The sequence below is a fragment of the Lactuca saligna genome, chromosome 7 (genome assembly GCF_052625555.1).
Source record: "Lactuca saligna cultivar CGN05327 chromosome 7, ASM5262555v1, whole genome shotgun sequence".
In the NCBI taxonomy this organism is placed as follows: domain Eukaryota; kingdom Viridiplantae; phylum Streptophyta; class Magnoliopsida; order Asterales; family Asteraceae; genus Lactuca; species Lactuca saligna.
In genome coordinates this window covers 55612804-55631592 of record NC_136423.1, presented here as the reverse complement: position 1 = coordinate 55631592, position 18789 = coordinate 55612804, and the positions used below count along the sequence as shown (strand labels likewise).

The 18789-nt window shown below is 31.4% G+C and overlaps 1 protein-coding gene across 1 annotated transcript; it reads right to left on the bottom strand.

The window, feature by feature from the left end:
• Positions 1-3005: 3005 nt before the first annotated feature.
• Positions 3006-6155, bottom strand: LOC145004644 (Leucine-rich repeat protein kinase family protein). Its single transcript, XM_078963606.1, has one exon. It carries the CDS (start codon positions 5840-5842, stop codon positions 3197-3199), a length of 2646 nt encoding a protein of 881 aa, XP_078819732.1. The 5' UTR covers positions 5843-6155; the 3' UTR covers positions 3006-3196.
• Between the last annotated feature and the right edge of the window lie 12634 nt (positions 6156-18789).

Sequence of the window (18789 nt, the reverse complement as noted above, 5' to 3'; positions counted from 1 at the left end):
GTTTGGGTATATGCAAAAAGAGAGTATATTGTGTTCTTAGATCTATTTTGTTTGGCTTATGTAATGTTCAGACCTCTGTAACGATTGTGGCGTAGCTAGGATTTTGTTTTAGGGTAAATCAAATCATATACCAAATATAAACGGGTGGCAAAATTCTTCAAACGATAACAAAATGTAACTATATATGCATTCTTAAATAAATTTGTTTATTTTAAGTTGCACAAGATGTTGTCTTACATCATTAAAATAATCTAAAATTGAGTCTAATCGATATAGACAACAATGTATTCTCTTTTATTAATTTCAAGTTTTGAATGGAATAGGCTATATCACAACCCTAATTCTTTTTATTTAACAAAATATATATTGTACATACTATATATATATATATATATATATATATATATATATATATATATATATATATATATATATATATATATATATATATAATGGAGTCTAATCGACATAGATAATAATATATTCTTTTTTATTAATTTCAAGTTTTGAATGAAATAGGTCATATCATAACCCTAATTCTTTTTATTTAACAAATATATATATATATATATATATATATATATATTTCGTGTGGATGGGCCATGGCCCACTCTTGCCTTATATTGGCTACGCCCCGTGGATTATGTAATGCTTATATCAGTTTGTTTGTATTTTTATTGATTTCATTCCCTTTATATGTATGTATGTGTATATATGTATGTGAGTGTTTGCGTATGTATTTGTACGTTTGACTATGTGCATGTATGTTTGCATATGTGTTTGCATGATTCTGAATGTGTATGTTTTTGTATGTCTGTATATATGTATCTTTTTATGTGTTTTGTATGTCTATGTATACACAATGTCAATATAAAAGAAGAATATGAGTATGATGTCTTAACAGGATTTTTTTTGGATGTATGATCTTATTTCTGCTAAGGAAAAACCAGTGATGTTTAGGTTTTCAGTGTCAAGTATAATGCCACGATTGGTTAATTTTTAAAATATAATGTCTTACATAGTAACTATTAATGAAGTAACATCTTCGAGCTTGTATTCATACAAACATATTCGCTATATATAAATATATTACTTCTATTTACTAACTTTTAATGATAACCAAGTGTTTTCATTAAACTATGTGTAGTTTGAAAAGGAAGTGTATGATATCTTTTTGGTAAATAATTTGATTATAAAATCCCTATCATGGTCATGATCATGCTCTAGTTGACCAATGATGTCTAATAGGAATCATAGATTTGAAATTTCTGTCACCTAAAACATAGCTTTCATGTTCATCACAATTTTTTAATTAATCTTGGCCTACATCATTATAAATTAATCTTAGTTTTTCCTAGGAATCAAGTTCTCTAAAACCACACTATGGAAGGCCAATGGATGTCCATTTCATTAGGAGGTTGTACTTTATGCATAAAATATGATATATCTTAAGAATACTAGAAACTAAATGATAATTCCTCTTTGTAACTCAGAACTATAACATGCATAATTTTTTGGATTCATCCGAATCTAAGATTAGTAAAGTGCCGATGTTTAGTGGCTAATTAACCTCTTTTCCAAGTATACACATGATTATAATATGATTGTTTTTGATACGAAAACTTTTGATCAATAAGTCAAGTAAAGGCCGATGCACTTTTATTTGTTAAGTATGGTTATTATTAATAAAAGAATCTATATACCTTGCTATTATAAGGCCATAAACTATAAGTACATCGTTAGTATGTGTAAAACTGTAATGACATTGTTGTTATGTGTAAATAATTATTAGTGTGATGCTATGATGAGTTAAATATTTGCTATTTTCTGTATATATATATATATATATATATATATATATATATATATATATATATATATATATATATATATATATATATATATAAGTATATTGTTATTATGGATATAAAAACAATGTTATTGTGGTTAAAATTAAGATATATTAACAAAAAATATATATACGTTGACATTTTCTGTAATTTTTCCAAACAAACTTATTAACAAATCAATGTTTGGGTCCATAGAATTTGTATTTTGTGATTGCATGTGAACATAGCAGAATTGATGGTTACCAAACCTATGGTCGACAACCACCATAAGTCCATGAGCCACAAAGGACCAAATTCATCGATGGACTTGCATAAGTGGTCCATGATTCACACAACTTCCATGGAATCCAAGCCTAAATACTACGTTTGAATCCATAGATATGGCCAATGCTATACAACAAAAAGGTTTACATCACACGGGAGTATCTTATGTAGAAAGCTCTAGGTCTTTCTAATAAGACAATTCTGTAATAATGAATCATGTTTTTGTTTTATCAATTGGTGACTTTGATGATACTTTATACAAAACCGAATAAGGACGAATGTAATGGTATGAGTGAACCTTTATAGTGCTTAAGTTTTTTTAACATTTTAACTTTTTTACAACACAAACAAGTGATGATATGAGGTCAATATGAACGTGAAAGACGTTTAGCTCATTATTCATACATGTATATTCTCTTCAAATCTTTTTATCAAGTGGGCTGTGGTCCAATGATGCTAGTAAATTCCTACAAGACTAAAGTTATACGCTCAATTCTCTAGGAATAAGTTATATATCAGTTTGGTCAAAAGAGAGACGTCTTCTAAACGAAGTTAGAATTTTACTCGATGACTTAATAAAAATATTACCTAATCTGTGAGTTAATGAAAGATACACAACTTAATAAAGAAATAAGGATAAGTTTATATTTTTCCCATCAAGCCATACTTTTTACAAATAAGGAGAAGTTACGATTTTCCCACTAAGCTAATCTTTTAACAAATCTTTATTTTTTGCTTTCATTCGCCTAAAAGTAGGTAATGTTGTTAAATATTTTGTAAACATCCTTCGGACAACAATTAGTAGAAGAAAAAAAACAGGACCTTATAGTCACCAAATTAGCTTTCTATTCGAATTATTTTTACATGTATATTTTCATGCATTAAAAGAGCTTAGCTTGAACGATATGCAATCCTTTCATATTAGACGACACGTTAAAGATTACAAGTTTAAATCATCGAAAACTTCTTTCGAATCGGTTGCCTTCAATGATATTCAAACAAACTGTACACCATAACAACAATCTAATAAAAAAAAAACCACAACCTCAAAAAAGATGAAAAAAAAAACATTAAAATTCTCACTAATTCATGACTGGTTCAAGATCCTTTAAAAGTCCAACCACCTGTTGCATACTCGGCCGCTTGGCCGGAAGATCAGCCGTACATAAATACCCAATCTTCAATGCCTCCACCATATGAGCCTCGATTCCTGTGTTATGAATCTTTGGATCTATCGCCAAAAACCCACAATTCTTTCTCACTAAACCTCTCACCCAACTCACCAAATTTGAATCTTTTGAGTTATTTTCATCTGGGTATTCATCTTCAACCGGGTTTTTCCCCGATATTAACTCAAGAAGAATCACTCCAAATCCATAAACATCGGATTTTGGAGTGATCACATATGGTGACGAGCTATTCGAGCTTCCATCTTGATTCAAAAACTCGGGTGGGACATACCCAAGTGACCCACGCGCCATTTCATCTTGAAGATCATTCCCAAAGATTTTCGCGAGTCCAAAATCCGATAATCTTGGCTCAAGATTCAAATCAAGATAAACACTGCTCGCCTTGACGTCCCTATGGATGATCGGTGGCGAACATCCATGGTGGAGAAACGCCAGAGCGCGAGCAGTGCCTAACGCAATTTTATGCCTAAATTGCCACGTGGCCAACAAATCTCCTGACCCCACGTGTTGAATCCCAATATTGTTACTGTTACTAATACTGTTACTGATACTGTTACTTTCATCTGCTTCTGCTTGCCATGTATCGAAACGCCAATCATCCGTGGTTTGAATTCCAAGAGGAAGATCGTGGAGCAAATTATGCAAGTTGCCATTCTCCATGTAATCGTAAATCGCGATTCTTTTTTCACCCGCGAGACAATATCCGGTTAAAGGAACAAGATTCGGGTGTTTTATTCTTCCAAGATACTCGAGCTCTCTAGCTGCTTCTTGATCTGTCATGGTGGATCCAAGAACTAGAACTTTTACGGCTACATGGATCCCACCGGGTAAAAACCCGCGATAAACCGGACCAAAACGCCCCTCGGCCAAAAGGGTACCCCTATCAAAATTCGAAGTGGCGGATAGAAGATCCGAAAAGGTGAAATTTAGTAATGGCTTTTCAAAGATAACTACAGGGACTAAATTTGCAACTTTTACATCTGCTACCCATGTGGTTGAATCCGTTTGGAATGAAAATGGACCCGAAATCACTTGCTCTTCTTTATATGAATCTTGCTTTAGGGCCCACATTTGGGTTTTTTTCCGACAACCGAATGCACAAAATAGCAATGCCCCGAGTAAAACGATCAATGAAATGGTTAAAGCTAAAGCAAGCTCGAGTCCTTTATGGGTACGAGTTTTGGCCTTTAAAAGATTAGGGTTTGCAGCAATTGGGCAACTATTTGATGAACCGATGAAAGCAGAGTGAAGGGTTTCGAGGGAAAATTGTGCGTCACAAAGGGTTAGATTATTGTAAGAAAAGTTGAATCTTTCCATCCATGGAACCTTTCTCAAGAGCGAAATGGGTATTTCACCGGTTAGATTATTGAAAGAAAGATCGAGATTTTGGAGGGTTTTTGAGGTCAAAAGTGGGATTTTACCAGTGAGATGATTACTCGAGAGATCGAGTGTTTTCAGATGAGTTAACATCGAGATTTGATCACCAATTCCGCCGATTAGATTCGTATGGGACAAGTTTAAGTATTCTAAACTAGGAATTTGATCGATTTTGAGAAAATTTTGCTTCGAAAATCTGTTGTTGGCGAAATTAAGGTGTTTGAGCTTATGGGTTTCACTTAAATTACTGAAAAATTCTCCACTAATTTCATTATCGGAGACATCAAGATAAACTAATGAACCAAAATTTACCTGAGAAATAAGACCTTCGAAGTGATTACTACTCAAATCGACCACTTCCAATGACTCCTGAAAGATTTTTACAACAGAGCCCTGAAAAAGATTCTTGGAAATGTTAAGGTATTTTAAAGATTCTAATTTCGAAAAATCTGAATCTTTTCCCTTCATTTCATTTCCAGCAAGATTCAAGCTTTTGAGTTTGGGAAATGACGAACCAAAACCATCGGGAAGACTTCCATTGAAACTGTTGGAAGAAAAGTCAAGAGAAATCAATGAACGACATGCTAAGATTCCCAATGGAACAGGGGAATCGAACCCATTTCGATTGAGATTAAGAACTTGTAAACTGATTAACGAACTAATCGATTCAGGGAGACTACCGAAGAAATTATTGAACGAAAGGTCTAGTTTTTCAAGTGAACCGAAGTTTCCGATGTTACTTGGAAGATTCATGGAGATTTTGTTGTTCGAAAGATTAAGAGTTTTCAGTGAACCCAAACTCCAAAAATCATTAGGCAAATTAGTGATCTGATTACTGCTTAGATCCAAAGATTGAAGCTTTGTGAGTTTGCCGATTGTGTTATCGGGGATTGAACCAGAAAGACCCAAATTAGGAGCATTTAGACCTATGACATGTTCTTGATTGGCATCACAGAAAACAACTTGCCATGAACAAACGGGTGAAGAAAAATTGTAAACATGAGAAATCGAAGAATTTAAAATACCCATTTTCTGAAAGAAATCAGAGATGAAGAACTCATCTGTATTGGGAATGGGTGTGGGCTGTTCTTGTTGTTGACCAAGGTTTGACCTGAAGAACAGAGTAAGAAGAACAATTGAACCAAAGTGAGCAAAACCCATGTTCGGAAAAGGAGTTTTCAAGACTCCAAGAATGCGCTTCGGTTTATCATCAATATGAGTTTATTTCAAACAACACCACCAGCCGCCGCAGCCACCGCCATCCACCGCCGATCGACTACCCTAAATGAATTGCGTATTTTCAAGAAATTTACGAGAAAAACGAGTTTATTGCCATTTATATATTTCCCCTTCAAAAGAGATAGGCTTTAGCTTATTTGGGGATTGGAGGCACGAGCAAGCGAACAGAGAAAACAAGCAAATTAAAAGAGATTTTGTCTTTCTGTTGAAAGGAGCAATAAAGGCATCAGGAAAAGGTTTGATTTTTTATATATTTCTTTAATGGGAAATTGAGTAAAAAATGTTGGGAAGAGAAATTCACAGTGAAGTGGTTTGGAAAATTCATTAATGGACATGATGAAAAAGGGTTAGTGGGCAAATGTCGATTGGTTGGTGAAATCATAAGAAGAGGCTTTAATAGAATTCAATGATCATCAAGCAAAAAAATTATAATTGTGAAAATTATAAATTGATTATTTATCTTTTCTTTTTTAAGATATTCAATTTATATTTTAGAATAATAATAATAACTAGAAATTGTCATTCATCGGGGACGCACTTCGTGAGTTTACTATGTACCAAGGTTTTAAATAATATAATTCGTGATTTGGCGGCAAAGTAAAAGTTAAGTCATGATAAGTTTTGGGAGACCATGACGTGACTATTATATACATTAAAAGATATAAATCATATAATTATTGAATTTTATCAAATATATGAAGTTTTTAGAAGTGTTATATTAATATTTAATAGAAAAAAGTTAACAAAAACTCATTTATTTTAGGCCCGATAAAAAAACAAAAGAAAAAAAAAAAAAAACATGTGCCTTGAAAAAAATTCGCGTCATAACGCGATAAGACGCGCCTTGACACGTTATTTGGGCATCACGTTTAACAAACCCGCCTTTGACGTTTTCGTAATGGCTACACCACGACTTGCGCCATGACACGCCTTGAGGCGCGCTTTTTAGAACCACAGTTGATACATAAGTTTTCTATTTGGTAGGGATATCTTTGTATTTTCTTTAAATAGATCGTAATAGTTTTTATAATAAAAAATTGCACACAGACTTTTTTATGGGTAGTTTTTGTTATTTATTTTCTAGAAATTGATCAAAGTTGCCAACATAAGAAAGTATTAAACATAAGGATCGCTTGTGTAACACAAAATCTATTTAGGAACCTTTTTGTAATTTTCATGGGCATTTTTTGTAATTTATTTTGTACACAAGGACCAAACATGTCGATATATGAAAGTTTTGTTATCAGAGTGAATGTTGCGCATAAAGAAGAGCCAAATATGCAATTATTCTTAGGGAAAAATGTTACTACACTATAATGAACTTATGTGATTTGTCCGACTAGACCAATTATGTTTTTTTTGCACATTAGGTCATTTAACTTTTACTATAGATGTCAATTAGGTCATTATCATTAGTTTTTACCCATTCATTCGTTAAATAGTTATCTAAATTACACGAATGGTCGTTATGGTTTAAAATTCTTGCGTAGTTGTAACGTCCGTGTTTCTAGGCTAGGCATTAATATTGATATAATATTCTAGGTTAACATTTCTAACTCATTTTGAAGAAACGAAAAGGAATTATGTGAATATTATGTGAATTATGTGTTTTATGTTTAATTACTAGGATTTAATTAATTAAGAATAAAAATGAGCGTCGAAAATAAACATTAGATAAAGTCGATATCTATTAAGAAAGTTGTAGTGATCGTGACAAGGGTTATGGATATATAAAGAATACCAATATCCGAGTTATAACGAATAAGTTATGACTTGTCGAAGTTTCACGACAAAACCGACACGGTGTCGAATGATGTAAAAAGTGAGTTTTTGATAAACTACTTTTTAGCCTTAGTGATCTAAATGAAAGTCGTAGTGTTCGTTAAACCGGGAGTGTGTATAAAAAGAACGTCCAAATCTGACTTCATATAAGGAAGTTGTGATTTTTCTAAGTTTTAGCTTACCAATAGACAGCTAAAAATTCGAATTTTAAATCGAGTGATTTTTAGCCGACACAACCTAAACGAGAATCGAAGGTCTCGTCAATAGTAGTACAACGGTAAAAAGACAAACAAAAACAAACGTCGGATGAAGAAGTTATGAATTTTTAACGGATTACCTGTCCCGGTCTGTTAAAAATAATAATATAAAAATTAAAGTCAAAACTACCCGACAAAGTCTAAATGAAAGTTGTGAAGCGTAACTTTACCTACGTGTACATATAAAGAACGTCAAAAACGGAGCTCGTATGCGAAAGTTATGGATTTTAGAAGTTTTTGCACAAAAATCGAGAAAATTCGCATAGTCATGCTTCGGCCACGTCGCCTTCACTCTATGCGCGCCACGTGTCCGAAATTGTTGAGTCATCCGAGGCGTGTTGCAACCGTCGCATCCGAAGCGTTGGTCCAACCGCAGTCCGACGCGTGCCCTTTCTTGCGTGTCCGACCTTCGCATGGTGCGCCACCTTGCACCCCTCGGACCTAGACCTCGGTCCAATCAGAAGGCCACACCTGGACCCTCACATGTGCGAGCCATCTGCGTGCCTTCGCCTCCTGCTGCCATGCGCCTTCGTTGCTGACTCACTCTTCTAAGCTGATATCTATTAAGAAAGTTGTAGTGATCGTGACAAGGGTTATGGATATATAAAGAATACCGATATCCGAATTATAACGAATAAGTTATGACTTGTCGAAGTTTCACGACAAAACCGACACGATGCCGAATGACGTAAAAAGTGAGTTTTTGATAAACTAGTTTTTAGCCTTAGTGATCTAAACGAAAGTCGTAGTGTTCGTTAAACCGGGAGTGTGTATAAAAAGAACGTCCAAATCTGACTTCATATAAGAAAGTTATGATTTTTCTAAGTTTTAGCTTACCAATAGACAGCTAAAAACTCGAATTTTAGATCGAGTGATTTTTAGCCGACACAACCTAAACGAGAATCGAAGGTCTCGTCAATAGTAGTACAACGGTAAAAAGACAAACAAAAACAAATGTCGGATGAAGAAGTTATGAATTTTTAACGGATTTTTTGTCCCGATCTGTTAAAAATAATAATATAAAAATTAAAGTCAAAACTACCCGACAAAGTCTAAATGAAAGTTGTGAAGCGTAACTTTACCTATGTGTACATATAAAGAACGTCAAAAACGGAGCTCGTATGTGAAAGTTATGGATTTTAGAAGTTTTTGCACAAAAATCGAGAAAATTCGCATAGTCATGCTTCGGCCACGTCGCCTTCACTGTATGCGCGCCACGTGTCCGAAATTGTTGAGTCATCCGAGGCATGTTGCAACCCTCGCATCCGAAGCGTTGGTCCAACCGCGGTCCGACACGTGCCCTTTCTTGCGTGTCCGACCTTCGCATGGCGCGCCACCTTGCACGCCTCAGACCTAGACCTCGGTCCAATCAGAAGGCCACACCTGGACCCTCGCTTGTGCGAGCCATCTGCGTGCCTTCGCCTCCTGCTGCCATGCGCCTTCGTTGCTGACTCACTCTTCTAAGCCGACCTTCGGACCTCGCCTATAAATACAAGGCTTGTGAGATTACGGGGGTAAAATTAGATTTTTGCCATTTTCACCCCTTTTTCAATATCTTTATCATTTTGACTTCCCCCAAAGCTCTGGTATTATACCAAACACCCGAAACACGCCCCAAAGTACCTGAAGACCAGGAAAAATTTATCTTTTCGGTTTCGAAGCCCGACCCTCGCAGATCCCGGTTTCTCAATAAAACTCTCGGTTTTATTAGAAACGATTATTTTAGGAAACGAAGTGCTGCCCGATTATCATTAAATCAAGTGAGTGTATATTCACTTTCATCTTACACATAGATATAAAGTATTTTATATAAAATATGTGCTATGTGAATATATATTGTTTGTTTATTTGAGATGGATGTTGAAGGAATGATTTATACAGGTTTTTAAATAATTTAAACTGTATATGTATATTTTTTTCTACAAAAAATATTGGGTAAACATGGGTAGATGAAATATTTGGTATGTGATGAAAGATGAGTTGGATAAATGAAATGATCGGTGATATAGATTATGAGATGAGGGTGAATGGTGAAATATAAGAGAATCACTTACCCAAACGTTGTCCCCCATCATTCAACAGAGTATGGATAACAACCATAGACTATTCTAGATGATCTGTGAAACACTAGCAGACTTGCAATCTGTAAGTGTGTGAACTATATGTTCATTAGTTATACTCTAAAAACCCATTGATATGTATTGCAGGGAGATTCCTGTAAATAATATTGTCGATAAATAAGAGCTATGGACTTAGCACATGTTGTATAAACCCTGGCAGCTATGGACTTAATGTATGTTGTATAAACCCTGGCGATAATGTGACTTCGTGCCTATTCATTAGGATGAATCCTTAGGAATGAGTGATAGTTGATTCTTAGGATAAATCCTTAAGAAATAAATAAGATAATGGGCTTGGGGTAATTTGGTTGATTGTTTGATGTTTAAGCATAATAAATTTATTTATTGTGGGTTGAAAACCCTATATGCTCACCAGGCTCCCAAGCCTAACCCACTCAGCTTTTTATATGACAGGTAGTGGACCCCGAGCATAGTCGGATGATGATGAGTGATTTTTGCATTATAGGCTAGCAGTTGTAAATAACTGTTGTAAGGCTTATATTGTCTTGTTTATGTTTTTGATCTGTATCGAAACATGACATCCCGAGGTTTTGATATAAAATGAAAAAATATATTCGTTACAGAAAGTTTTTGATAAAATTTTATCATGTTTTGTTTTGGGAACAAATTCCGCAACATCTTTGAAAAGGATTACTCTTATTTTATTTTAAAAAGTATAAATTAAATCGGTTTTTTCTGGCCGAGAAATTTGGGGATGTCGTAGTAGTTAATCCCCTACAGCCATGGTTTTAATTATACGACCAAAATTGTCACATTTCTGAAACTTTGGGGGGCAACGTCTAACATTTTAATAATCTTCCCCATAATATCTGGTTGAAAGACAAATGCATCCCCGAAACAATAGGGTTCTTAGTTTTGAAATGTGAAAAATCTTACACTGGTGGAGGATTTCGATGGTGGACATTGTGGATATTACACGGTCTCCACCGGTGAAATGTGAAAAATCTTCGGTCGGAAAGAAGAAAAAGAAGAAAGTGAAGGAATTTATGAAGTCGGAACACGGGGATTTTGGTTCCAGAAAGCAATGGTTGCTACTGAAATTGAATTGAGATGCCGTTTTGAATGCTTTGTCGGATAGAGGGTCACCGTTGTTGGAGGAAATTTCGCAGTCAGCATCTTTGGGAGACGATGTACATGTATGTAGTCTCTTTCTACCTATAACCAAGTACTTTTGTAATCAAATACAAATTACAATAATATTAGTTATTTACGTTTTAATTATTTTAAATGTTTGATTTATATTTTATATGGGTCATCCTAATTTTCTAGAAAAATGTTCTATTGAAATGTAATTAAAAAAATGCTCTTGTGAGAAAGAACCAAGAACCCATTGTTTTGGGGATGCATTTGTGTTTCAACCAAATTTGACGGGGAAGATGATTAAAATGTTAGACTTTGGTCCCCAAAGTTTTAGAAATGTAACAATTTTGATCGTATAGTTTAAATCATAGTTAGTAGGGGACCAACTACGAAAGAAATTTAAATTATAGGGGTCATTCGTGTAATTTAGATAACTATTTAATGGATGAATGGTTAAAAACTAACGATAATGACCTAATTGATATACATAGTAAAAATTATATGACCTGAAGGGCAAATAATAATAATAATAATAATAATAATAATAATAATTTATCAAATCGAACAAATCATATAACTTCATTGTGGTACAATAACATTTTTTTATTCTTAAACTATCGTTAAAGTTACTTGTGATAGACTATGAAATAACAAACTTTCACTTTTTATTTTTGTGGTAAAAGGATGAAACTACAAAAATATATTATTTCTAAGTAATTTATTTTAATAAATTGTATAATATTAAAAGTGTTAGATAAGCTATTAAACATTTTTCAAAATATTTTTTTAGAATTTTTAAAAAGTTCTTTTTTTCAAAAGTGTAAGTTTTCTTAATTTTTTTAAAGGCTTATTAGATTAAAACTATCAGTAGCTAATGAGGTTTTGTTCAATTGAACGGAAAAATACTTTAGTTTTTCTTTCCTAGGAGTTTATGGGGGAATGGTAGTGAGTTTTATCCGTGTGCAAAGCGGTTAAACCCTTTAACGGAAAATTGAGTTGCTAAGGATGTTGTTATCTCTTCGGAGAGGGATTAAACTCGAGTTCGTTGTGTTTTATGGCATACTATTGTATTAGATATCACTATCCGCCACACCAAACCACCATTCAAAAAAAAGATTAAAACTAGAGTAAATTATAGAAATGGTCTTTGTGGTTTTGTCGAATTCTCAGTTTTGGTGTCTAAGTTTAAAATTTGATAGTTACATCCCTACGGTTTATGAAAATTACACTGTATGTCATCGGTCCATATAAAAAGACCAAATTACCTTTTCTTTCTTTTTTCTTTTTTTCTTAACAATTTATTTTATATATATATATATATATATATATATATATATATATATATATATATATATATATAATTGTTTTTTCTTTTTTGTTTTTTTTAATAGAATTAATATAGATTATTTATAAAATTATTTTTATTTTTTAAATCAACTATCAAAATTATATAAAATCTTATTATTATTATTATTATTATTATTATTATTATTATTATTATTATTATTTATTGCTAAATTTATTTATCTTTGTTTTTTAGTTTAAAAATCTTTAATATTTTTGAGGTTTTATTTAAATATATTTTTAATGTTGTTGTTGTTTTTTTTTTTTTTTTTTTTTTTTGACGTTTTGTCCGTCCAATATAATTATTTAATGTTGTTTTTTATATGTTTTTTGTTTACATCATTCACTTATATGTATGGTTGTAAACGAACTGAACGTTCGGTCACATTCGTGAACTGTTCGACGGTAAGTTTGTTTATGTTTGTTTATTTAATAAATGAACAAACATGAACAAAAATTATTGTTCGTTTGGTTAAACGAACGAACATTAACAATGGTCTCGTTCGTTCATTTATGTTTGTGAACTTTCGTTTATGTTGTTCGTTTATGTTCATTTATATTCATTCGTCTAATTTATTCATATTTATTTATGTTCAATTTTTTTATTATATTACCATATTATATGTTCATTTATGTTTATATATGTTTCATTGTGTTTGTTTATCTTTGTTCGTTTATGTTCGTATAGTATGTTTACGAAATAAACGAACGAACATGAACAAGATAATTTGTTAAATGAACGAACATGGAAAAGAAAATCTCATTTGTTTATATGTTCGTGTTCGTTTAGAATGTTCACGAACATATGTCAGTGCTTCTTCATATATTGCCTAAATAATTATTATTTTTCGTATAACTATTTCTGGGAAAAAAAATACAAAGTATATATATATATATATATATATATATATATATATATATATATATATATATATCGTTTAAAGAAAGAACAAAAAATATTAAAAAATTTTATTCGAAGAATGATAGTTATCTGGGTTATTGTTGTAATTGTTTATTCGAAAAAAATGTCAAAAAAATCATTATATAATTTAAACGAACAAAACGTCAAAAATAAAACAACATTAAAAATATATATTTAAATAAAACATCAAAAATATTAAAATATTTTTAAACCACAAAAATAAAGATAAATAAATAAAGAATAATAATAATAATAATAATAATAATAATAATAATAATAATAATAATATGATTTTATGTACCTTAAATAATTGTGTTGGGTACAAAGTTGTCCATGTATGACCTTGTAAATGGTTTGACTTTTGTAGACTAATTTGCATGTGCTAAATTAGGCTTGTGACATGAGAGATAGAGAGAGAGACATGTAAAGTTGTAAACATCTCTATATAAGGTGAGTTCATATCACTTGTAGATGTGTGCTTGAGAGATGTAACATTAAGAGTGTTAGTGTGAGCTATTTATTTGTCTGAATCTAGCTTATATTTTTTGTAAACAACTTTCATGATCGAATGCATCTCTTAAACACCCAAATCATCGTGTTCATTGTGTGTTCTTTAATTCCGCATGCCAAACCAATGTTTATAATTCACATCAATTGGTATAAGAGCAGGTCTTCGAAGATCAACATGATTTTTTGAAGAAAAGATTCTTAGTTTGGCTAAATTCGTCACAATTGGAGCATTTATGGTGAGTCTCTCTATGATCTCTCTAAATCTCATTGATTCTTGCATTATATTCTTGAATTTTTGATCGTTTTGATTCATTGGATCTAATTCGTTTCAATTCCCTTTTTTTTATCCAATTACATTTGTATAGATCAAAGCCTAATCCAAGAATTTAATCCATTACAATTCATTGATTAGAATCATTTTCTAAAAGGTTCGATTATTATTCATTGTTGTAACCCAAATTCCAAATATCTGTTCATTTGGCCCAATATGTCGAACTGTTAATGTTCATCAATAGTATTGTTTAAGTCCAAAGAGTTTAACATTTGCTACTAATTCTTTTAATTGATTAAGATACACAACTTAATGAAAATCTTGATATTCATGTGTTTTTGTCTATTTCGCTTCTGTATTCTAATCAAACTCAATTAACTTTGATTTTGATTTTTCCGAATTTGTTTTCTTTGAATTGATTTTGAATCAATTTACTATATTTCTGTGACCTTTCGTTGAACATATTTGATTTGAATTGTGAAATCGATTGAAAGAAACTGGAATCAATCTTCGTTTGAGTCAATATTGCTTAAAAGTCAAAATCGATTTGTTGGATTAATTTGGATTTGTATATTTTGAAGTTGACTTTATATTGACTGATTTTGGAAATCGAGATTGTTGAGGTCGATGATTCACAGTTTTAGGTTTGATTTGATTGATGACGAACATTTTATTATTGAGAAGTAACGAAGTATTGAGTTAGATTACGAACGATTTGAGTCGATGTTGATTTGATGTTCTTTCATCTTTTCGATTCGAGTTGTTGTAGTTGATAAATGACTCGCATCTACTGGGGATTTTCGTACATTGATTTTAAGTCTTTGGTTTTGATTAATGCTACTGGATTCTCATAATTGTGATGAATCTGGGAAAAAGGCAGCTAATTTTGAATCGAATAGGAGTGAAATCAATTTTGGACCAGTGTTGATTGAATATTGATTTTATGTTTGCCTTTATTATATGATTGATGGGAAGATTCTGATAGCTTAGTCTGATGATTGATCGGGAGTTCGACTATATTTGATTTTGGTCCATTGATGTATAGAAAGCGACATGTGGTTGTTGATGTTGATCTATAATCCAATTTTGAAAGCGTTATTGAATTGATTGTTGATGTCGATGAATTGGGTTGAAATCAATAGTCGAATGGTTGATTTGTGATATCGACTCGGAAGGATGGAAATCGAAGTATTAGAAGTTGATTCGATTTTAGAGTCGATGATTCAATGGTTGATGGATGGTCTAAGTCACAAGCGAAGGTCAAAATTGATGGACTGGAAATCGAATATGATTTTGGGGTCTTAAGATTTGAATGTCGATGTTGGTTTGTGATCTAAAACTATTGGTGAATGAAAAGCGAAGATCGAGTCCTTGGGAAGTGATGGTAGATTTCGAAGGTTTGGCTTGTGAAAAGTTTGGAGTAATGAATGGGAAGGTCTGATAAGTGACGAAGATTTTTGCTTTACTGTCGAAAATTTGATCATCGAGACTAAGGTTTTGAGTTCACTGGGTAACGAATGGAGAAGATAATGGAAAAGTTTTGAAATTGAACCTTTAAGTTTCAAAAGTTTGACAGCTTTTACCCATCTTCGAAACGATGCTTAATTTTCGATATATTGAAAGAAAAAGGCATAGTTTCGAAATTGGTCTTTAATATTCCGAAAGATTGATAGTTTGCACCCACTTTCGAAATGAGGACTAAATTTTCGAAAGTTTGAAGAGTTGTGCAGTTGTTTCGAAATCGGTCATGAAGTTTCGAAGACTTGGTAGAATTTACCCACCTTCGACATTGGGCTGAAATTCTGAGAAATGGAATAATTTTTTAATCAGGCCCCTACAGTTAATGCAATTGGACGCTTTCTACCCAGTTACCCAATTTTGAGAAATTTTGTCAAAGGCGGTCTGTGAATAAAGCTAAAAATTGAAGATTTTTTGGATTTTCTGGATTAAAGCAAAATGTTTATGCCGTGTGTTAAGGGGAGTTTTGGATAGAAAAATTCCTAATTGAGTGATTTCACATTCCCTTTTTGGTTTTATAATCATTTTTTGATTATAAAAGGGGGAGAGATTTAAATATCGAAATTTGAAAGTTGAATTATTCATATTACGCGGACTTGAAGACCGAAGTGACCTCGAGTATTTGAAGTTCATGAGATGATTCGTTTGGAGATTCGGAAGTGGTTTCGATTCATGATGGGTTTGGACTTATTGAAGATTTTTGGAGTGTGCTTTTATGCTCAAACTTGTGTAATTTTTTTGGAGATTGAGAAACTTCTAATTACCTTTTGATGCTCGGTTCGTATGGTCTCACATTCTAGAACCTAGAATGAAGAATTATGGAAGAATTGAAGATTTGATGTTCATCTCTACATGTGTCACGTTTGAGGCTCGGTTCGTGAAGTTGCTCAAGTTTGGAAGATTTGAAGCGGGTCATCCATTCCTAACTTTGAGGGGGAGAATGTTGGGTACAAAGTTATCTATGTATGACTTTGTAAATGGTTTGACTTTTGTAGACCCACTTGCATGTGGTAGATTAGCCTTGTGACATCAGAGATAGATAGAGAGAGAGAGAGACATGTAAACATCTCTATATAAGGTAGGTTCATACTACTTGTAGATGTGTGCTTGAGAGATGTAACATTGAGAGTGTGAGTGTAAGCTATTTATTTGTCTAGATCTAGCTTATATTTTTTGGTAAACACTTTTCATGATTGAATGCTTCTCTTAAACACCCAAACACCGTGTGCATTGTGTGTTCTTTAATTCCGCATGCCAAACCGATGTTCATAATTCACATCAAATTGATTTAAAAAAAATAATAATTTAATAAATAATCTATATTGATTCTATTAAAATAAAGATAAAAAACAATTATATATATATATATATATATATATATATATATATATATATATAATTCTTAAAAGAAAAAAGAAAAAAGAAAGAAAGGGTAATTTGATCATTTTATATAGACCAAGGACCTACAGTGTAATTTTCACAAATCACAAAGATGTAGCCTATCAAATTATAAACTTAAGGACCAAAACTGAATAATCAACCAAACCATAAGGACAATTTCTCTAATTTACTCTTAAAACTATTAACAATATCTTCAAACTTATCAATCTTTTTTTATTTACTTAATTTAGATATATGTAAAAATACTAAATATGTTCAAATATTTCATAATATCTTCAAACCTGTCTATTTTTTTGTTAATATACTTAACTAACATATATCTTAAAATGTTAAATATTTTAAGATATATAAATGCATGTGATGTTTATATATATATATATATATATATATATATATATATATATATATATATATATATATATATATATAATATATATAAACTAATGTAACTGTTTTTTTAAAATATTTATCTATTTATACTTTCTTGCTACCAAACAAGTTAATTAAAAAAATTATTATCAAATAAGCTAATAAGCATTTTTGACAAAAAGGCAATCTTAAAATTTTTTAATTATCAAATAAACTAATAAACATTTTAAAACAATTTCAGAAAAAAATGTTATAAACAATCCTAAATCCTCCACACCCCACCCATATATATATATATATATATATATATATATATATATATATATATATATATATATATATATATTACCAAATATGGTTTGTGAGGAAGAATTACTATTCATTAGCTATTGTTTTCTCAAGAGTCAAAACTACTAAACTCAAATTATATTATAATTATTGAAGCATTTGATATAAAATGCAAATAAGCTTCTAATTGGAAATAACAATTTTGATTCTTCTTATAACAAAGTTTTATATTTATACTTTTCCCTTCAACTAATTTTGAATTAATTGTTTCCATCCTTAATTATTACAAAATTATATTATTTGTATTTTGTAAGTTACGATTTCGGTCCCGTATTATATTTTAAAGTTATATTTTTCATCCCTTACATATTTTGTTTTTATAGTTTTCATTTTCATTAATATTAATTTTTATTGACTCTTATTTGTAGTATTGTACCAAATATGATATACTTTCAAATTTTATTTTTATCCATCTTCTTTATACATAAGTATTAAGATAGAAACTTTATTTGTATACTTATTGTAGTTCACTTTGCAAAGGGTTACCTTGAGACATCTAAGTTTTTTCAACACCCTGCTTATGTTCTTATTTCTTGAAAATGATAAAAGATTAAAAAAAACATTTGAAGGTAATTATAGTTGTTCTGTTACTTGATTTTATATGATTAAAATATGTTGGTTCAAGATCGTCACCATAAAATTGCATAAATTAACATCATTGTGGTAGGAAATAGCATTATTGTTTGCAATTTTGGGCTAGGTTGAAAATAACTATGTGGAAAGTTGTCTCAAAATTTCTCTCACAAACTTTATCCATTTCGAGTTGCATTTTTCATTATATCAGGCTTTCGCAACATATCACGAACAGTCCAATCCCTAGTTAATCACTAAGTATCAAAGTAATAATAAAATACCAATATTTCTTTATGAATAATACTACTAAATTTTATTCAGTATACACCTACTAATGTTAGGGTACAAAGTTT